Below are 22,621 nucleotides of genomic sequence, written 5' to 3' on the forward strand. Positions count from 1 at the left end.
AGAGCACCAGACTAAATAAAGAGCGAGGCCTGGGGAGTAGGCCTCAATCGGAGCGCCTGAGGTAAGGAGTGGACCACCTGTTCAGAGTCGGGGCGGAGCCTTGGAGCACCGGACTAAAGAAAGAGCGAGGCCCAGGCAGTAGGCCTCAAATCGGAGCGCCTGAGGTAAGGAGAGGACCTGTTCGGAGTCGGGGGCAGAGCCTCGGAGAATAAAGAGGTCGGAGCTTCAAGGAGCGAGGTAAGAAAATCAAGAATGATGTCAGCACAAGGGAAGGAGCTGATTGGCTGCTAGCTGGTGAGGTTTTCTTTTTCTGGTGAGTGTTTTTTTTTACGTCTTTACTTTATTTCCAGTTAAGTTTAGTTAATCTAATAAATTGAGGCATGGCAGGCGGCTCACACCCGTGGAATGCGCATCCTGCGCCATGTGGGAACTCCAGGACGCTTCCTGTGTCCTGGACAACCACAGGTGCAGGAAGTGTCGTCAGCTGGAGGAGCTCGAGCTCCGGGTTTCGGAGCTTGAGCAGCAGCTAGCGTCACTGCAGTGCATCCGCGAGAGCTACGTGGATAGCACGATTCAAGAGGTGGTCACCCCACGGTTTAACGAAGTGCAGGCAGAGAGGGACTGTGTGACTGCCAGACAGACAAGGAGGACCAGGCAGGTAGTGCAGGAGTCCCCTCAGGGCATCTCACTCTCTAACCAGTATTCAGTTCTGAATACTTGTGAGGGAGAGGGTTCCTCTGCAGACTGCAGCCAGAGCCAAGACCATAGCATCATGGGTGGCTCAGTTGTAAAGGGGGGGAGCAGAAAGGTCAGGAGAGCAATAGTGATGGGGGATTCTATAGTTAGGGGAGCAGACAGGCGTCTCTGAAGCCACAGATGTGATTCCAGGATGGTATGTTGCCTCCCTGGTGCCAGGGTCAAGGATATCACTGAGCGGCTGCAGAACATTCTGGAGGGGGAGGGTGAACAGCCAGAGGTCATGGTCCATATCGGTACCAACGACATAAATAGGAAGAGGGATGAGTTCCTGAGGCAGAGTTTAAGGAGTTAGGAAAGAGATTAGCAAGCAGGACCTCAATGGTAGTAATCTTCGGATTACTCCCGGTGCCACGCGCTTGCGAGTATAGAAATAGGAGGATTGAGCAGATGAATGTGTGGCTGGAGAGATGGTGCAAGGGGGAGGGCTTCAGATTCCTGGGGCATTGGGACCAGTTCTGAGGGAGGTGGGACCTGTACAAGCCGGACGGGTTGCACCTCAATGGAGCTGGGACCAATGTCCTCTGGTATTGTGGGAGGGTTTAAATTAATTTGGCAGGGGGATGGACACCAGAATGTAGCAGTGGAAAAGGGAAACAAGGGGCACAAAGGATCTGGAGAGAAGGATAGTCCTAGAGTAAGAAATAGCAAGGTATTAGGTGGGGTCAGACCAAGAGAGAATACAAGATAGTCTAAGACGGGTTTGTGGTGCATGTGTGTGAAGGCATGAAGCGTGGTAAACAAGGTTGGTGAGCTGCAGGCACAAATAGCCACATGGGAATACCATGTGAATCGATGGCGATAACGGAGATTTGGCTCAAAAAAGGGCAGGATTGGGTACTAAATATTCCTGGATATAAGGTGTTCAGGAAAGATAGGGAAGGAAAGAAAGGAGGGGGGTGGCAGTAATGATTAAGGAGAATATTGCAGTGCTGGAGAGAAAGGATGTCCTGGAGGGATCAAGGGCAGGATCTATTTGGTTAGAATTAAGGAACAATAGAGGTGCCATTACACTACTGGATGTATTCTATAGGCCACCAGCTAGTGGGAAGGACATAGAGGAGCAAATTTGCAGGGAAATTACAGAGAGATGCAAAAGCAATAGAGTAGTGATAACGGGGGCTTTCAACTATCCTAGTATAGACTGGGATACCAATAATATAAGGGGCAAAGAAGGAGAGGAATTTCTGCAATGTGTTCAGGATAACTTTCTCAACCAGTACGTTTCTGGTCCAACGAGGAAGGAGGCATTGCTGGACTTGGTTCTAGGGAATGAGACGGGCCAAGTGGAGCAAATGTCAGTGGGGGAGCATTTAGGGATCAGTGAACATAAGGTTTAGACTAGCTATGGAAAAGGACTCTGACCACTCTAAAATAAAAATACTCAACTGGAGGAGGGCCAATTTCAGTGGGATGAGAACAGATCTGGTAAATTGGAATCAAAGACTGGCAGGCAAAACTGTAATTGAACAGTAGACGGCCTTTAAAGAGGAGATGATTCGGGTAAAGACTAGATATATTCCAACGAGAGAGAAAGGTAGGGCAACTAAAACCAGAGCTCCCTGGATGACAAAGGAGATAGAAATTAAAATGAAGCAGAAAAAAGCGATGTATGACAGATGACAGGTTGATAACATAAGTAAGAACCAGCCAGGCCTTAGAAGGTTTAGAGAGGAAGTGAAAAAGGAAATAAGAGGGGCTATGAGAGAGTATGAGAATAGACTAGCGGCCAACATAAAAGGGAATCTAAAAGTCTTCTACAGACATGTTAACAGTAAACGGGTAGTAAGATGAAGGGTGGGCCGATTAAGGACCATAAAGGAGATCTACTCATGGAGGCAGTGGGCATAGCTGAGGCATTAAATGAGACATCGCATCGGTCTCTACCAAGGAAGAAGATGCTGCTAGGGTCTCGTTAAAGGAAGATATAGTTAAGATACTGGATGGACTAAAAATTGAGAAAGAAGAGGTACTTGAGAGGCTAGCTGTACTTAAAGTAGATAAGTCACCTGGTCCAGATGGCATGCACCCTAGGATGCTGAGGGAAGTAAGGGGGGAAATTGCAGAGATACTGGCCATAATCTTCCAGACATCCTTAGCTTCGGGAGTGGTGCCAGAGGACTGGAGAATTGTAAATGTTACACCCTTGTTCAAAAAAGGGTGTAAAGATAAACCCAGCAACTATAGGCCAGTCAGTTTAACCTCAGTGTTGGGGAAAATTTTAGAAACGATAATCCAGGACAGAATTAACAGTCACTTGGACCAGTGTGGATTGATTAAGGAAAGCCAGCACGCATTTGTTCAAGGCAAATCATGTTTAACCAACTTGATAGAGTTTTTTGATGCGGTAACAGAGAGGGTAGATGAGGGTAATGCAGTTGATGTGGTGTATATGGATTTTCAAAAAGCGTTTGATAAAGTGCCACATGGTAGGCTTGCTATTAAGATTGCGGCCCATGGAACAAGGGGGGCAGTAGCAACGTGGATATAGAATTGGCTAAATGAAAGGAAACAGAGAGTAGTGGTGAACAGTTGTTTTTCGGACTGGAGGGAGCTGTGCAGTGGCGTTCCCCAGGGGTCAGTGCTGGGACCACTGCTTTTCTTGATATATATTAATGACTTGGACTTGGGAGTACAGGCCACAATTTCAAAATTTGCAGATGACACAAAACTTGGAAGGGTAGTAAACAGTGAGGAGGATAGTGATAGACTTCAAGAGGATATAGACACTCTGGTGGCATGGGCGGACACTTGGCAGATGAAGTTTAACATGGAAAAATGAGAGGTGATGCATTTCGGTAGGAAATATGAGGTGAGGCAATATAAACTAAAGGGCACAATCCTAAAAGGGGTAATGGAACAGAGGGATCTGGGGGTATATGTGCACAAATCGTTGAAGGTGGAATATATCTAGTCTTTACCCGAATCATCTCCTCTTTAAAGGCCGCCTACTGTTCAATTACAGTTTTGCCTGCCAGTCTTTCATTCCAATTTACCAGATCTGTTCTCATCCCACTGAAATTGGCCCTCCTCCAGTTGAGAAAGTGGTTAGAAAAGCATACGGGGTCTTGGGTTTTATAATTAAAGGCATAGAGTACAAAAGCAAGGAAGTTATGATGAATCTTTATAAAACACTGGTTCAGCCACAGCTGGAGTACAGTTCTGGGCACCACACTTTAGGAAGGATGTGAAGGCCTTAGAGAGGGTGCAGAGGAGATTTAGAGTCATAGAGTCATAGAGTCATAGAGTTATACAGCACGGATAGAGGCCCTTCGGCCCATCGTGTCCGCGCCGGCCATCAAGCCCTGTCTACTCTGATCCCATATTCCAGCATTTGGTCCGTAACCTTGTATGCTATGGCATTTCAAGTGCTCATCCAAATGCTTCTTGAATGTTGTGAGGGTTCCTGCCTCCACAACCCTTTCAGGCAGTGAGTTCCAGACTCCAACCACCCTCTGGGTGAAAAAGTTCTTTCTCAAATCCCCTCTAAACCTCCCGCCTTTTACCTTGAATCTATGTCCCCTTGTTATAGAACCCTCAACGAAGGGAAAAAGCTCCTTAGTATCCATCCTATCTGTGCCCCTCATAATTTTGTACACTTCAATCATGTCCCCCCTCAGCCTCCTCTGCTCCAAGGAAAACAAACCCAATCTTCCCAGTCTTTCTTCATAGCTGAAGCGCTCCAGCCCTGGTAACATCCTGGTGAATCTCCTCTGCACCCTCTCCAAAGCGATCACATCCTTCCTGTAGTGTGGCGACCAGAACTGCACACAGTACTCCAGCTGTGGCCTAACCAGTGTTTTATACAGCTCCATCATAACCTCCTTGCTCTTATATTCTATGCCTCGGCTAATAAAGGCAAGTATCCCATATGCCTTCTTTACCACCTTATCTACCTGTTCCGCCTTCAGGGATCTGTGAACTTGCACACCAAGATCCCTCTGACCCTCTGTCTTGCCTAGGGTCCTCCCATTCATTGTGTATTCCCTTGCCTTGTTAGTCCCTCCAAAGTGCATCACCTCGCACTTTTCCAGGTTAAATTCCATTTGCCACTGTTCCGCCCATCTGACCAACCCATCTATATCGTCCTGCAGACTGAGGCTATCCTCCTCGCTATTTACCACCCTACCAATTTTTGTATCATCAGCGAACTTACTGATCATACCTTTTACATTCATATCCAAGTCATTAATGTAGACCACAAACAGCAAGGGACCCAGCACCGATCCCTGTGGTACCCCACTGGCCACAGGCTTCCAGTCACAAAAACAACCTTCGACCATCACCCTCTGCCTTCTGCCACTAAGCCAGTTTTGTATCCAAAGTGCCAAGGCACGCTGGATTCCATGGGCTCGTACCTTCTTGACCAGTCTCCTGTGGGGGACTTTATCGAAGGCCTTACTGAAATCCATGTATACCACATCCACTGCGTTACCCTCATCCACACGCCTAGTCACCCCCTCAAAAAATTCAATCAAATTAGTCAGACATGATCTTCCCTTGACAAAGCCATGTTGACTATCCCTGATTAATCCTTGCTTCTCCAAGTGGAGACTAATTTTGTCCTTCAGAATTTTTTCCAATAATTTTCCTACCACTGATGTTAGGCTCACTGGCCTGTAGTTCCCCGGTTTTTCCCTACTCCCCTTCTTGAATAATGGTACTACATTAGCGGTTCTCCAGTCCTCTGGCAGATCCCCTGTGGCCAGAGAGGTTCTGAATATATGTGTTAGAGCCCCCGCAATCTCCTCCTTTGCCTCACACAGTCGCCTGGGATACATTTCATCCGGGCCTGGGGATTTATCCATTTTTAGGCCTGCTAAAACCGCCAATACCTCCTCCCGCTCGATGTTAATATGTTCGAGTATATCACAGTCCCCCTGTCGTATTTCTATGTCTACATCGTCCTTCTCCATAGTGAAAACAGATGCAAAAAATTCATTTAGAACCCCTCCTACATCTGCCGGCTCCACACACAGATTGCCATTTTTGTCCCTAATGGGCCCTATTTTTTCCCTAGTCATCCTCTTACCCTTAATATACTTATAAAACATCTTAGGATTTTCCTTTATTTTGCTCGCCAGTGTTATTTCATGGCCCCTCCTTGATCTCCTAATTTCTTTTTTAAGTATCCCCCTGCACTTTTTGTACTCCTCTAGGGCTTCCTCCGTCTTTAGCCTTTTGTATCTGCCAAAAGCCCTCCTTTTTTTCCTAATCCATTCTCGTATATCCCCTGACATTCAAGGTTCCCTGGAGTTCTTGGAACCACCCTTGACCTTTACGGGAACATGTTACCATTGTATGGTCTTAATCTCCCTTCTGAAAGACTCCCATTGCTCCGATGCGGATTTTCCTACAAGCAGCTGATCCCAGTCCATTTTGGCCAGATCCTGCCTTATCCTATTAAAATCGGCCTTCCCCCAATTTAGAACCGTTATTTCCGGCCCCTCCCTGTCCTTTTCCATGTCCACCTTAAATCTCACCGAATTATGGTCACTGTCACCAAAGTGCTCACCTACTAGCACTTCTTCCACTTGGCCGGCCACATTCCCTAGAATTAGGTCCAGTACCGCCCCCTCTCTTGTAGGACTTTCTACATGCTGGCTCAAAAAGCTCTCCTGGATGCACGTTAAGAATTTTGTACCCTCTAAGCCTTTTACACTGAGTATCCCAGTTAATATTGGGGAAGTTGAAATCCCCCACTATTATTACCCTATTATTTACTCGAATGATTCCAGGGAAGCTGGGATTGTTCTTCTTGGAACAGAGAAGGTTGAGAGGAGATTTGATCGAGGTATTCAAAATCATGAAGGGTCCAGATAGAGTAGATAGAGAGAAACTGTTCCCATTGGCAGATGGGTCAAGAACCAGAGGGCATAGATTTAAGGTGATTGACAAAAGAAACAAAGGTAATATGAAGAAAAACTTTTTTACACAGTGAGTGGTTAGGATCTGGAATGCACTGCCCAAGGGAGTGGTGGAGGCAGATTTAATCATGGCCTTCAAAAGAGAACTGGAAAGTACTTGAAATGAAAAAATGTGCAGGGCTATGGGGATAGGGCGGGGCAGTCGGACTAGCTGGATTGCTCGTGGATAGAGTCGGTGTGGACTCAATGGGCTGAATGGCTTCTTTACGTGCTGTAACCTTTCTATAATTCTATGAAAGATAAAGATTGTGAAGTTCCGTTTACTGGTTTACTTTGATAGAGGAATACTATGAGGCTAATGAATGATTGGCCTGTTGGTGTATGCTAAATATACTAAATACTGGCTTTTTAGTTGAAAGAAAGCTTAGTTCAGGCAAGGTATTTGACCGAATGTGGTACCAAGGAGCCCTAGTAAAATTGAAGTCAATGGGAATCAGGGGGAAAACTCTCCAGTGGCTGGAGTCATATCTAGCACAAAGGAAGATGGTAGTGGTTGTTGGAGGCCAATCATCTCAGCCCCAGGACATTGCTGCAGGAGTTCCTCAGGGCAGTGTCCTTGGCCCATCCATCTTCAGTTGCTTCATCAATGACCTTCCCTCCATCATAAGGTCAGAAATGGGGATGTTCGCTGATGATTGCACAGTGTTCAGTTCCATTCGCAACCCCTCAGATAATAAAGCAGTCCGTGCCCGCATGCAGCAAGACCTGGACAGCATCCAGGCTTGGGCTCATAAGTGGCAAGTAACATTCGTGCCAGACAAGTGCCAGGCAATGACCATCTCCAACAAGATAAAGTCTAACCACCTCCCCTTGATATTCAACGGCATTACCATTACCGAATCCCCCACTATCAACATCCTGGGGGTCACCATTGACCAGAAACCTAACTGGACCAACCACATAAATACTGTGGCTACAAGAGAAAGTCAGAGGCTGGGTATTCTGGGGCGAGTGACTCATCTCCTGACTCCCCAAAGCCTTTCCACCATCTACAAGGCACAAGTCAGGAGAGTGATGGAATATTCTCCACTTGCCTGGATGAGTGCAGCTCCAACAACACTCAAGAAGCTCGACACCATCCAGGACAAAGCAGCCCGCTTGATTGGCACCCCATCCACCACCCTAAACATTAACTCCCTTCATCACCGGCACACTGTGGCTGCAGTGTGTACCATCTACAGGATGCACTGCAGCAACTCACCAAGGCTTCTTCGACATCACCTCCCAAACCCGCGACCTCTACCACCTAGAAGGACAAGGGTGGCAGGCATGTGGGAACAACACCACCTGCACATTCCCCTTCAAGTCACACACCATCCCGACTTGGAAATATATTGCTGTTCCTTCATCGCCGCTGGGTCAAAATCCTGGAACACCCTACCTAACAGCACTGTGGGAGAATCTTCACCACACTGCAGCAGTTCAAGAAGGCAGCTCACCACCACCTTCTCAAGGGCAATTAGGGATGGGTAATAAATGCTGGCTTTGGCAGCGACGCCCACATCCCATGAACGAATGAAAAAAAAGATAAGCTGTGTCTCTTAAACTTGAGAGAACAAAGATGGGGGCCAAACCAGGGAGCGACCAAGATGGGAGACAATGATAGTTTTGTTTGTGCCAAAGGCAGCCAATGTGGAGATGAGGAAATGGTTCTGCAAATCAACAGCCTCAAAGGTATTCTGGCAAGTAGAGGCCAAAGGTTAGGTAGTTTGGAGATCAGGAGTGTGGTTGTCAGTGATGTAGGGGAAAGTTTTTTCGGGGCTAATGAAAGGTCAACGACCTGAAATGTTAACTGTTTCTCTCTCCAGAGGTGATGCCTGACCTGCTGAATGTTGCTAGCATTTTCTGTTTTTATTTACTTTCTTTACTAGACCATCAACTCTCTTCAATATGTGGAGCTTCAGTTTCTGATAACTCAAAACCATATAAGTTTAGGGCACAGGGCAAACCATTTGACCTATCAGATCTGTGCTGGTCCTTTGCTCTAGCAATCCAAAACTAATCCCACTGCCCTGCTCTCTCTCCTTAGCCCTGTACCTTTCTCTGCTTCAAATACTTATCCATTACCCACTTTTCCATTAAAACCAGGAACAGTCTTTTTCCTTAACTATTCCCCCAGGCAAAAATGTTCCATGCTCCAGCAACTCTGTGTAAAGAAATTTCTCCTGACTTCTCTCCTCACTCTGTTAACTGATGAATCCTCACCAGCAACTCTTCATAATTTTAAAAACCTCTATTAAATTTTCTCTTAGTCTCTCCCCATAACCATAGTTTCTCATCCCACGGATCAGGCCAGGACCTTCTCAGGGCTTCAATGTCCTTTCTATATTCCAAAACTGCATACAGTATTCTAATTGTGGTCTAACCATTGCCTCTTAGAAATTTATCAATTTCTATTTGCTCTTGTACTTAATGCCTACTTATAAAACCCAAAATGCTGCTGGCCTTTTTTCCTGATTTCATTTACTTCCACTCACAATTTCAATCCCAAGGTACCTTTGTGCATCCACACCCTTCAGCATCTTTCCATTGAGTGTACACTCCCATTCTTTGTTTTACTTCACACTTATCCACAAATATCTTACTTCACACTTATCCACATTAATTCGCATCTGCCACTTGTCTGGCCAATTCACTAACCTATCTATGTCTTCTTCAAATCTTTTATAATCCACTGTTGGCCAAACCCCCAACTTTTGAGTTATCAGCAAATTTTGATATCTTGCGCACTATGCCCAAGTCCAAATCCTCTACATATCAAGGTCAAAAGTGGACCAAGCATCCAACCCTTGAATATACTAATTCCAAGCCTTCTCGAATCCAAACAACATCCATTAAAGTTAACCCTTTGCTTCCTGTCAGTCATCCAACTTTCTATCCCATGCTGCTATATTTCCTCTTATACCATATGCCTGAACTTCTGTAACATATCTATTGTGAAACATCTTATCAAATACATCAATATACATTAAATCTACTACATTCCCTTTATCTATCTCCTTATCTAGCTTCAAAAAACTTGTATTTATCAAACACAACTTGTCTTTAACAAATCTATGCTGGTTATGAATGATTAACCCACGAATTTCTAAATGCTCACTAATTTTTATCTTGACTTATGGATTATAACTACAACTAACTTGTCTGTAACTATCCAGTTTATCCTATTCTTTGTTCTTGAACACAAGTTTACATTGGCTACCCTCCAGTTCCCTGACACAACTTGCATATCTAAGGAGGAGTGAAAAATTGTGGTCAGAGCCTCTGCCATCTCCTCTTTAACTTTTTCAATAGTCTAGAGTGCATGCCATCAGGGATTAGTGATTTATCCCACTTTGAGATCTACCCTGTTTTCTTTGTTCATAGGTGCTGGCACCTTGTCCTTACCAATGCCTTCCCACCTGATGATACCATCCACTACCCACCGCGTTCAAACCACCATGGTGGCGGCATGGCCCTCATCAACAAGTCACACCTCGGTCTCAACCCATACCTTTCTGGCGTCTTCTTCTCTACCTCACACTGTTACACCCTTCTCACCTTATTTTAAATCAATCCAGAGCTACCGCAAGATTTTTTCCCTTCTTTCTTCCCTCCACCTCTGCATAAAGGCCAGTCCTCAACATGGTGATGCCAATCACTAACTCAGCTCCCTTTTCCCTCACCTCTCCAAAATTACAGCGCTCCTACCCTCTTCCTCCATAGAAATGCTCCTGCCTTTATGAATGGCAATCTCTTTGATCTCACCATCTCTCGTGGCCTCAATCATCTACAAGCCATCGCTAACCATTTCCCTATATCCTTCGCAGGACACATCCCCTTACCTTCCTTGAACCCCACGTCATTCTCCATTCACCCCGAAAAAACTCTCCCCCACATCATTTACAACCACACTCTTGATCTCAATACTGCCTAACAGTGACCTCAGCGGCTGTTAATTTGGTGAACCATTTCCTCATCTCTACCCTGGGTGCCTTTGGCACAAGCAAAAGCTTCACTGTCTCCCATCCTAGTCACTCATCTGGTTCTCTCAATTTCAAGGGACGCAAAGTTGAGTGTACCTGATGCACTACTAACTTAGCCATCCATCACCAGATCTGACCTGACTACATAAAGCTCTACCGGGCCTCGCTCCATTCTACCAAAACAGTCCACCACTCTAAGAATGTCCTGGAGGACAAAGATAATTCCATGCTCCATTTCTCTACTACCAACGACCTCTTTAAACCCCTCTCACCTGCCCCCTCCACCCTTAACTTTAACAACAAGGGTGGTTGATGGTTTTCTTCAACCTCCAAGAGAGAGATCATCTGTTCAGCTGCCTTTGCTGCTTTCCCTTCCCCTTTCCCACTAAACCAGACTACTCCTCCAGTTCTGTCCCCACTTTAGCTCTGAACCTTCATTTCTCTCTCTCTCTATCTCTAGTTTCTCCTCCAAGTTCATCTCATCCATGGAACTTAACACCTACTGCTATTGGCCCCATTGCCACTAAACTCTCAACCACTGAAATACCTTCCTGGCTCCCACTTTAGCAGATATTGTGCATACTTCCCTCTCCTCAGCACTGATCCCCTGCCTTTCAAAACCACCATCATCACCTGCTTCCTCAAAAAACTCATCTTCGACCACTCTGTGCTCAATAACTACCACCCCATCTCCAACCTCCCTTTCCTCTCCAAGATCCTTGAATGTGATGTTGCCTCCCTGATCTATGTTCACGGCTCCAATAGTTCCCTGCTTGAGTTCCCCCAAGTAGATTTCCAGCGAAACTGCCTTAACCAAAGTCATAAACGACAGTATCTGTGACTATGCCTATGGTGCATTATCCCTTCCTCATCCTTCTTGACCTCTCTGCAGCCTTTGACACATTTGATCACACAACCTTCTTCCAATTCCACTCCTCTGTTGTCCACCTCGATAGAACTCCCTTCCTTAGTTCCACTTATACCTGTCCGATCATAGCCTGAACATCTCTAGCATTGGCTTCTCTTCCCACCTCTGGAGTCATCCCCGTGATCCATCCTTGCCCCACTTCATTTCTTCATCTCCATGCTGCCCCTTGGCAACACCATCTGAAGACATGGGTTAGCTTCCACATGTATGTCTATGACACCAAGCTTTGCCTCTCTGTCACCTCCCATGACCCTTTCACTGCCTCTGTGTTGCTAAATTGCTTGTTTAACATACAGTCGTGGATAAGCTGCAATTTCCTCCAGTTAAACATTGGGAAGACTGAAGCCATTGTCTTCAAGCCCGCCATAAATTCCTTACTCTTGCCACCGAGTCCATCCCCCTCCCCAGTCACTGTATCAGCCTGACCCAGTCTTTCAAAGGAAACATTAAGCCAAGTTCTGTTTGCTCTCTCAGGTGGATGTAAAAGATCCCATGGCACTATTCAAAGAAGAGCAGGGGATTTCACCTGGTGTCCTGGTCAATATTTATCCCTCAACCAACACAACTAAAACAGATTATTTGGTCATTAATCCCATTGCTATTTGTAGGACCTTACTGTGCATAAATTGGCTGCCGCATTTCCTACTGCAGTGACTACACTTCAAAAAGTACGTAATTGGCTGCAAAGTACTTTTGGATGCCCAACGGTCGTGAAAGATGTTATATAAATTCTTTATTTATCCCCTTTCCTCTGGAAGCTCCAACTGTTAGCTCTAGTGATATCAATTTAAAGAGAGTCAAATGTTGGTTAATTAAATTCCTGTAATTGTTAAAGCAAAAAGGAAATTAACTTGCCTTGATCGACGACATCACTAGCCCAACAGGAAGAATTTATATGTTATAAAATCATAACGTTAGTCTCTGGGAAGGATAAATACTCTTATTATTTATTGGAAGGCCTATTGTAAAGAGGATTTACTGTCTGTTGGGTGGCCAGGTCTGAAGCCATGCCTATTTGAAGGTAGTCTCAATAGCTGGAAGAGGTCAGATGATTTTTATAGGTTCAAGAGCAACACCTCTTCCCCTTACACTGGCCAAAGTCGGGACTGACCTGATGGGATTCTGTGCCTTCTTTAAAGTTCACAGCATCTTCAAGCTCCAGACCATATGGCTGTCCTTCCTCGTCAGTCAAGTCAAGCAGCTGGGCTTGGACATCATAGGGATAAACCTAATAACCAGAGGCAAGAGTGATGTCATAACACAGAGGCATAGTCTGAGACTGCATCAGCATGTGTCCTTTCAAATGATGTCGGTGAGACGTTTTTGACCTTTCCTTGCAGTTGATCAAGCTGCATCTGGAGCTCCAAGGAACCTCTCTGATCAATTTCTTCCCATGTACCAATCAAACTGATTGCCAATAAATGGTTACAGAACTTCCATAACTGGTTGTACGCATCTGCATGGTGTCCTTTGAGCAGATACATATATACCTAATTCAATTTCTCAAACAATTTGTCTGAAACAGACTGTATGACAGTACTACTAGATTGTGAAATATGCGCTTCAAATTCTTTTTTATGGATGTTAAGGAATAGCCCCCAGGTAAGATTATCTTGTAGGCCTCTAGCAGAAGCTGTTGATTAAGCAAAAAAGGCAATGACAATGAGCAAAGCATTGACACAATGGTTAAAGAGTGAAATCACTGACCTGACACCCCATTAAACCCTAGCAAGCTATGTGAGACCACCTTGAGGGGACAGTCTCACACCAGCTACAGTACAAGTGCAATGTGACCTCTAAATTTTACTTATAAACTTTTCCATCAGCTCTTTGCTCTATTAATAATTTAATCAGCATTTTGTGCTGGCTAGCTCAGCTCTGCACATGCTTGTAATTACACATGCAGAGATCTCCACAGTCTGACCAGAGGGGTGCTCAGCCAGCACCACAACTCAATGGTGCTAGCTCACACCACCCTAAAGCAAGGTACCACTCTCAACTGGTATGTGAAGTTATAAGAGGAGCATAAGTATTCTGAAAATGTAGCTGTAATATGAGTGAATACCATTCATATACAGGGAACGACAACATTACATGATTTAAATATTATCTTTCACAGAACTTAAAATACAGATATGAAACAGTTAGTTTTAATCCAAATATGAACAGTGGTTGCAGCTTTGAGCCCAGAGACAAAATATGACTTTTTTTTATTTAACTGTATGAAAACCAAACTGATACTATGGATAAGGGCAATTAGGGATGGGCAATAAATGCCAGCCTCGCCAGCGATGCCCATATCCCATGAACGAATAAAAAAAAATCTGCAAAAAGGATGACTAAATAATGCACAGTTTCTTCCAAATAGTCTACAGGGACCTAGGAAAAGAAGAGATGGACAATAGATGTGGTAATTTTAAGAGGGTATCAATGTCTTAAACTTGAGCATCGAGGACATCAAAAACATAAGTCTCAGATCTGTGAGGTTTTTCAGCCAGAGAACATATATTTATAGGGGCACACTTTATGGCAGTGTGCGAAAGCCACTTTGACGGAACGGGCAGAACTTAGTCATATGCATTTTCTTACTCCATTATGACTGCAGAGGTTACAAACCCCTAGCAATTTAAAAGCTTTAGGGCTCGATTTTCCCAGCAAATTGCGGGTACATTGGGGGCTCCGGAAATCGGGGAAATGCCGTTCAGGTTTGGAACCCGGCTCCAACCCGCAAACATCCGGGTTCCCCACTGACGCGTCTGGGTGCGCACGCGCGCCTCGCGAATGCGGAAGTCCCACTGGCAATTAAAGCCGGCGGGATGATCATTTACATAGTTGTTGAGGTAGTTTTAGTACTTGAGGTACTTAATTTTCTCCACATTTTGGCAGGTGATTTTGAAGCATCCTCAGTGTGTTTCCCATGCTGTGGGAAACACTCCATGTTGCAACAGACTTGTTTCAGCCAGCAGCCAGTGAGAGATTCAAATGCTTATTTGACAGATGGGGAGAAAAGGTCACGTATTGCAGCAGGGCACTCTGTTATTTCAGACAAAGTTTTGGCTGCAAGATTTTTGTGTTTGCACTGAGAATTCTTACTTTCCAATCAAAATTCTGCTGTTCAAACATATTTAACTACTTTGCGGATCCCCTCAAACTCACACCGTCAGGATGGGGGGGGCGCCATGGCTGCATTCACCACTACATCCGAAGACGAGCATCATTACCAGCCTCGCCAGGCACGGTGTCCTCCTCCGCCACGTGGAGCTCCACAACACAATACTACGCCACAGGCACCTGCACAAGAGCACAGAGGGCAACAACAGAGAGAGCGACGTCGCAGGAGGCATTACCCTCGCCACAGGGTCTACAGACCGAGGCTCAGCTTCTTCGACCTCTCTGAGGAGCAGTGTCAGAGCTTAGAGTCAGTCGCCAGGTAGTCGCAAACATCTGTAGCCTCCTTCGTGCCGAGCTGCTCCCGGCTGGGCTAAGCAGCATCTCCTTACCTGTCACTGCCCTCAACTTCTTCGCCTCCAGATCTTTCCAGGGTGCCACCGCGGCCATCGCCGGGGTCTCTCAGTTGTCTGCACACAAGTGCATAAGGCAGGTCACCGACAGCTTGTTTCGCAGGGCCTCGCAGTACGTCAACCTCTCCATGGACGATCTCAGCCAGACGGAGAGGGCAGTGGGATTCCACTCTGTGGCTGGCTTCCCACGGTTGCAGGGTGTAATCGATTGCACCCATATAGCAATTCGAGCACCTCCACACGAGCCAGGACTGTTCATCAACTGGAAGGGGTATCACTCCATCAACACTCAGCTCATTTGTGACCACCGCAAAAGATTCCTTCGTGTGTGCGCCAGATTCCCTGGCAGCTGCCACGATTCCTTCATTCTCCGGGAATTCAACATCCCACCTCTCTTCCACGCACTGAACACCCTTAAGGGCTGGTTCCTCAGGGACAAGGGATACCCCCTGCACACGTAGCTCATGACACCTCTGAGGAACCCCATCACCGAGCAACAGTGGCTATAAAACGACAGCCACATCGCCACCAGGTCTACAATTGAGCATGCTATAGGACTGCTCAAGATACCATTTAGGTGCCTTGATCGTTCTGGGGGAGCGCTTCAATATGCACCAGACAAAGTGTGACGCATTATAGTCGTGTATTGTGCCCTGCACAATGTGGCACAACAGAGAGGGTGCCGCTTGAGAAGGCCCCATCCATATCTGCCACCCACATTGAGGCGGAGGAGGAGGAGACAGAGGAGGAGGAGGAGGAGGAGCAGGGGCAGGAGCTGGAGCAACCTATGGGCAGAGCAGCGGCTCACCTGGTTGCTTATGAGGCCAGGTAGTCACTGATATGCGAACGGTTCTCCTAACATCAAACAGTCCTTACACCACCTGGATAGAGCAGCACCCACAACAGCCCCCCCTCCAACCCTCCCTGCACAAAACAGGCCTGCAACTATACACGATGAATCTCATGAAAGGGCCCTATTACAGAAGCCTGTCAAGAAAGGCCAAGACGTGGCAGAAGTGGTGACAACAATAATATTTATTGTAAGCTTAACAAAAAGCTAATAAAAATTTTTTAAATGACCAACCGTCAAACACCCTTGTGCATACCTTTCGTGCTTACAAAACCTTCGCCTTTCTCTTCCAACTACTTCTACGTGGTGCATCCTCTGTGGCTGCAGCAGAGGTAGTGGCAGGTTGCTCTTGTTCATGCCCTGACCAATTAGATGCTTTGGGCCCACGTCCTCTGGGTTTTGGTGCCCATGAGGGCCCCTCCAAAGACTGCTCCACCTGCACCTGTGCAGGGGCAGACTCAGCCACCTAGAGAGGAGGCAGCATTGAGTGGCATCCCCCCTTCCAGGTCCCCTTTCACCATCATCCCTCCCCTGGGCCAGGCCCACATCACTCCTACCACTCTGCTGGACAACAGTTTGGAGGACATGTGTGAAGCCTGGTAAGGCCAGTGCTAGTGTTTCTGCCTGCCTGTTTAAGGCGGCAGAATGTTGTTCACTGTGAGTCCGAAGGGCTATTTTCAGAGCCTGAATGGACTCATTTGTGAGCCGTGCTTGAAGCTCAATGGAGGCTAGCCTTCTCTCCATCGCAGACATTCCCGCAATTCCCCTGACAGTATCTCAGAGAGTTGCTCACATCCCTGTGACACTATCTCAGAGATTCCATCCCGTACCTGTGCCACCATTCCACTCATGCAGGAGTTGCACTCCTCCATCCTCTGTGCTATTGTCACTTGGCACCTATTCCAGCACTTTGCAAATGTGCTGCTGCCTCTCGATCATTCTCCTTTTAAAGGATGGCCCACAGGGTTCAGCATCTGCATTCAGCTGAGCAGAGCCTGGAGAGGAGTGCTCCCACCGACGTGGACTCTCCGCTGCTGCCCCTGCCACCAATGTCTGCTCATGCTCGCATGTGTGAGGTAACTCGCCAGGTGCCAACCCAACTAACTGAGGACTAGGATCCACTGAGGTGTGAATATCTGCGCTGGTGGATGGCTCGCTCAGATGTAACGGTGCACCCTCAGAGGCCGGCAGGTCCTCTGAGGAAACGCCCTCTGCTGTCGCTGAAGGCCCTGTAAGAGAACAGACGGCAATATTAAGCATGATCACAGATGTGTCATGTTGTAATGAGCATACTGACCTCATCGCAACAAGATGAGGTCAGTATGCCTGGCCAGTATTCAGCGGGGCTGAAGATGGCAAGGCATGTTAACATCAATTCATATTGTGTGTGCTGAATATTAAAGTTATGTTACCAGACGTTTGTCAGGTGCCAGTCTCAGTGTCCCCGACGGACTGGCACTCGAGGGCTCGGCTGAGCTCCGGCGCCTCCTGCTCCGCGTCTGTGAGGACGACAATTTGTCGCGGCCCCCCTCCGGTCCTCACCCTCTCCCGTGCATTCTGAGCTCCCTTCTCCGATAAGGGGAAAAAGTACAGATGCGTGAGTGATGGTGATGTGGCCAACTGATGAATGCAATGGTTTGGGTGTGGCTGACCATGAAAGAGATGCATCAGAGGGTGAGTATGAGACAGAGCCATGACATTGTATGAGGATTGGGTTGAGTGGTAGTGATGGGATGACTAATGGGGAGGTGAGGAAGTGCTGAGGAAGTGCAGGTAAGTTGAGGATGAGCCATAAGTGGGTGTGGGGAGTGATGTGATAGAGTAGCATTGGCAGTGCAGAATGAGTTGGGGGGTGGGGGCGGTGATGTGGAAGACGGAATGTAGGAGAAGCAGTAAGTGTACTCACTTTGGCTGACCTAGTTAGGTCATTGAAGCGCTTCCAGCACTGGACCCAGGTGTGAGAGATGTTGCTGCAGCTAGTGACCTCCTCTGCCAACTTGAGCCAGGCCTTCTCGGTAGCAGAGGCAGTCCATTTCCTCCCGTCTGCCGGGAAAAACACATGCCTCCTCCTCCTCATTCCATCCAGTAGCAACTGGAGTGAGGCATCGCTGAATCTTGGAGCAGCCTTTCCCCTGTGCTGCTCCATTGTGGTGTGTGGGTATTTGCTCCGGGAGCAGCCATTGGAGGACTGCCCCTTTAAATAGAGCTCCTCCAGCTGACAGCCTGTGATGCGGGTGTGTAGTCCGCCTGCTGCGCAGCTTTCGGGCGGCAAACCCGGAAGCCACATTAAGTGGCTCCAATTGACTCGCGATTGCGTGCAAAACAGGCATTTTTTATTGGGTGGGTTACCCATGCGCCCAATCACCACCGCCCCCCGCTTCCACGCTAATATCAGGGCCTTAGTGATGCATTAGCTGTTGTCAGCAGAAGGCAAATTAATTATTTAAAAGGTATTTTTCTATTATTACAAAGCATTTAGTATTAATAGAGTTAACTCTAATTAATAGACGCATAGAAAGTGAATTAGTTTAGTTCAAGCAGTTTGTTTTAATAAAATTGATTCATCAAAAATATAAAACACAGCTATAAATTAGTAAAGTATAGAAAAGTCTATTTGTGCTAAAAAATTCATTAAAATTTAAATTGTTACATTTACTGCATGAATTTTATTCCCCCAAAGAGGAATGAAACAAATTAAGTCAGCTCTGAATTTTCCAAAAGGCTACTCAGCGGGTCAAATGGAACATCAGTACACACATTTGGAGGAAGAAATTGGATAGCATTGCGCTCCTTTTTGGGTGAAAGATTGAAAGTGGGGAGTCCAATTTGGAAGCTGGCAACTTCCAAATGTGCAGGACACCCACCTGAAACCGGCACTACGTGCATGAAATATGCCATTTGGGGTCCTAATGCCGGTTTTAGGACCCCGCGCAAAATTGGTGAGCAAATGGGCAGAGCATGCTGTGCCCAGTAGTTCTGGGTCTTCAGCAGCCTAGCCAATAGTCCAAAGGGACCGCTGGCGGCTTTCCAACTGAAAGGTAAGTAAACTTTTTTAAAAGTTTTGTTTCTGTGGAGCGAGAAGGAGCAGGATTGCTCCTCCTGGCTCCACAAAAATATTATGGACCACTTCTGGTCCCCTCTGCGTCGCTTCCTTCCCTGAACCTCCCTGCCACTCTACCTCTCTCTCGTCCTTTAAGGACCTGCAGGTCAGCTCGGTGCCAGATCTGGCTAAAATTCTGAAGGCCCTGACTGGCAAGCTACATCGGGACACCTGCAGATAAGACCCAAAGCCCAATTTCAATCAGGCCTCAGACCACATTCTTTGGCCATGTGGCACAATCATGCCACCCATTTCACACTGGAAACCGGCGCTACTCAGATTTCTCCGTTAGGCTAGAAAATCAAAATTTGTATTCTGCGAATTAGTCTCACTGGATTTCACTATTCTCAAAAGTGGGACGTATTCTTTGAGCTTAGGGCTGTGAATTAAAAAGGGTTAGTTAGTTGAATAAGGAACAATACTGTCCATTGCATACAGATAGCTTTCTGAATGACAAAACAAGACAGCAGTTATTCATCATTCTGCACTTGGTGAGGACCATTTTATCTGATTTCTTTGTGGGTGCAACTCCACACCCATTTCATTCCCCATTAACAACAACTAGCATAGTGGTTATGTTACTGGACGAGTAATCCAGAAACCTGGACGAGTAATCCAGAAACCTGGATGAATAATCCAGAGTCATGAGTTCAAATCACCACCATGGCAGTTGGGGAATTTAAATTCAATTAATTAAATAAAAATCTGGAATGAAAATACGAGTATCAATAATGGTGGCCATAAAACTACCGGATTGTCGTAAAAACCCATTTTGGTTCACTTATGCCCTTCAGGGAAGGAAACCAACTCTCCTTACCCGGTCTGGCCTATATGTGACTCCAGACCCACAGCAATGTGGTTGATTCTTAATTGCCCTCTGAAATGGCCCAGCAAGCTACTCAGTTGCAAAATCTCGCTTAAAAAAAGTCATAAGGAGAATAAAACCGGACATGACAAAGGCAAACCAAGCACAGTCGACCCTGCAAAGTCCTCCTCACTAACATCTGGGGACTTGTGCCAAAATTGGGAGAGCTGTCCCAGACTAATCAAGCAACAGTCTGACATAGCCAGACTCACAGAATCATACCTTTCAGCCAACATCCCAGACTCTTCCATTACCATCCCTGGGTATGTCCTGTCCCACCGGCAGGACAGACCCACCAGAGGTGGCGGTACAGTGATATACAGTCAGGAGGGAGTGGCCCTGGGAGTCATCAACATTGACTCTGAACCCCATGAAATCTCATGGCATCAGGTCAAACATGGGCAAGGAAACCTGCTGCTGATTACCACCAATCGCCCTCCCTCAGCTGATGAATCAGTCCTCCTCCATGTTGAACACCACTTGGAGGAAGCACTGAGGGTAGCAATGGCACAGAATGTAACCTGGGTGGGGGACTTCAGTGTCCATCACCAAGAGTGGCTCGGTAGCACCACGACTAACCGAGCTGGCTGAGTACTGAAGGACACAGCTGCCAGACTGGACCTGCGACAGGTGGTGAGCGAACCAACACGAGGGAAAAACTTACTTGAACTCGTCCTTACCAATCTACCTGTCGCAGATGCATCTGTCCATGACAGTATTGGTAGGAGTCACCACCGCACAGTCCTCGTGCAGACGAAGCCCCGTCCTCGCACTGAGGACACCATCCAAAGTGTTGTGTGGCACTACCACCGTGCGAAATGGGATAGATTCAGAACAGATCTAGCAGCTCAAAACTGGGCATCCATGAGGCACTGTGGGGGCAGCAGCAGAATTGTATTCCAGCACAATCTGTAACCTCATGGCCCGGCATATTCCCCACTCTACCATTACCAACAAGCCAGGGGATCAACCCTGGTTCAATGAGGAGTGTAGAAGAGCATGACAGGAGCAGCACCAGGCGTACCTAAAAATGAGGTGCCAACTGGTGAAGCTACAACTCAGGACTACATGCATGCTAAACAGCGGAAGCAACATGCTATAGACAGAGCTAAGCGATTCCACAACCAACGGATCACATCAAAGCTCTGCAGTCCTGCCACATCCAGTCGTGAATGGTGGTGGACAATTAAACAACTAACGGGAGGAGGAGGCTCTGTAAACATTCCCATCCTCAATGATGGCGGAGTCCAGCACATGAGTGCAAAAGACAAGGATGAAGCGTTTGCAACCATCTTCAGCCAGAAGTGCCGAGTGGATGATCCATCTCGGCCTCCTCCCGATATCCACACCATCACAGAAGCCAGTCTTCAGCCAATTCGATTCACTCCACGTGATATCAAGAAATGGCTGAGTGCACTGGATACAGCAAAGGCTATGGGCCCCGACAATATCCCGGCTGTGGTGCTGAAGACTTGTGCTCCAGAACTAGCAGCGCCTCTAGCCAAGCTGTTCCAGTACAGCCACAACACTGGCATCTACCTGACAATGTAGAAAATTGCCCAGGTATGTCCTATCCACAAAAAGCAGGACAAATCCAATCCGGCCAATTACCGCCCCATCAGTCTACTCTCAATCATCAGCAAAGTGATGGAAGGTGTCATTGACAGTGCTATCAAGCGGCACTTACTCACCAATAACCTGCTCACCGATGCTCAGTTTGGGTTCCGCCAGGACCACTCGGCTCCAGGCCTCACAAGAGCCTTGGTCCAAACATGGACAAATGAGCTGAATTCCAGAGGTGTGGTGAGAGTGACTGCCCTTGACATCAAGGCAGCATGTGACCGAGTTTGGCACCAAGGAGCCCTAGTAAAATTGAAATCAATGGGAATCAGGGGGAAAACTCTCCAGTGGCTGGAGTCATACCTAGCACAAAGGAAGATGGTAGTGGTTGTTGGAGGCCAATCATCTCAGCCCCAGGACATTGCTGCAGGGGTTCGTCAGGGCAGTGTCCTAGGCCCAACCATCTTCAGCTGCTTCATCAATGACTTTCCCTCCATCATAAGGTCAGAAATGGGGATATTCGCTGATGATTGCACAGTGTTCAGTTCCATTCGCAACCCCTCAAATAATGAAGCAGTCCGAGCCCGCATGCAGCAAGACCTGGACAACATCCAGGCTTGGGCTGATAAGTGGCAAGTAACATTCGTGCCAGACAAGTGCCAGGCAATGACCATCTCCAACAAGAGAGAGTCTAACCACCTCCCCTTGACATTCAACGGCATTACCATCACCGAATCCCCCACCATCAACATCCTTGGGGTCACCATTGACCAGAAACTGAACTGGAACAGCCATATAAATACTGTGGCTACAAGAGAAAGTCAGAGGCTGGGTATTCTGCGGCGAGTGACTCACCTCCTGACTCCCCAAAGCCTTTCCACCATCTACAAGGCACAAGTCAGGAGTGTGATGGAATACTCTCCACTTGCTTGGATGAGTGCAGCTCCAACAACACTCAAGAAGCTCGACACCATCCAGGACAAAACAACCTGCTTGATTGACAACCATCCACCACCCTAAACATACACTCCCTTCACCACCGGCGCACAGTGGCTGCAGTGTGTACCATCCACAGGATGCAATGCAGCAACTCACCAAGGCTTCTTCGACAGCACCTCCCAAACGCGCGACCTCTACCACCTAGAAGGA

General features: G+C 47.0%; 1 protein-coding gene across 4 annotated transcripts in view; it reads right to left on the reverse strand.

Annotated features, from left to right (window-relative positions):
• dlg2 (discs, large homolog 2 (Drosophila)) overlaps positions 1-22,621 on the reverse strand; it is an 861,897-nt gene that overhangs the window by 542,955 nt on the left and 296,321 nt on the right. For 3 of the 4 annotated variants that reach the window (XM_067986281.1, XM_067986282.1, XM_067986284.1), the window contains one exon: positions 12,688-12,804. The exons of the other annotated variant lie outside the window; for it this stretch is intronic. In XM_067986281.1, coding sequence (XP_067842382.1) covers positions 12,688-12,804 — 117 coding nt within the window. The remainder of the gene's footprint in view (positions 1-12,687; positions 12,805-22,621) is intronic. 4 annotated transcript variants of the gene reach the window in all.

The sequence above is a fragment of the Heptranchias perlo genome, chromosome 6, assembly GCF_035084215.1.
Source record: "Heptranchias perlo isolate sHepPer1 chromosome 6, sHepPer1.hap1, whole genome shotgun sequence".
Classification (NCBI taxonomy): Eukaryota; Metazoa; Chordata; class Chondrichthyes; order Hexanchiformes; family Hexanchidae; genus Heptranchias; species Heptranchias perlo.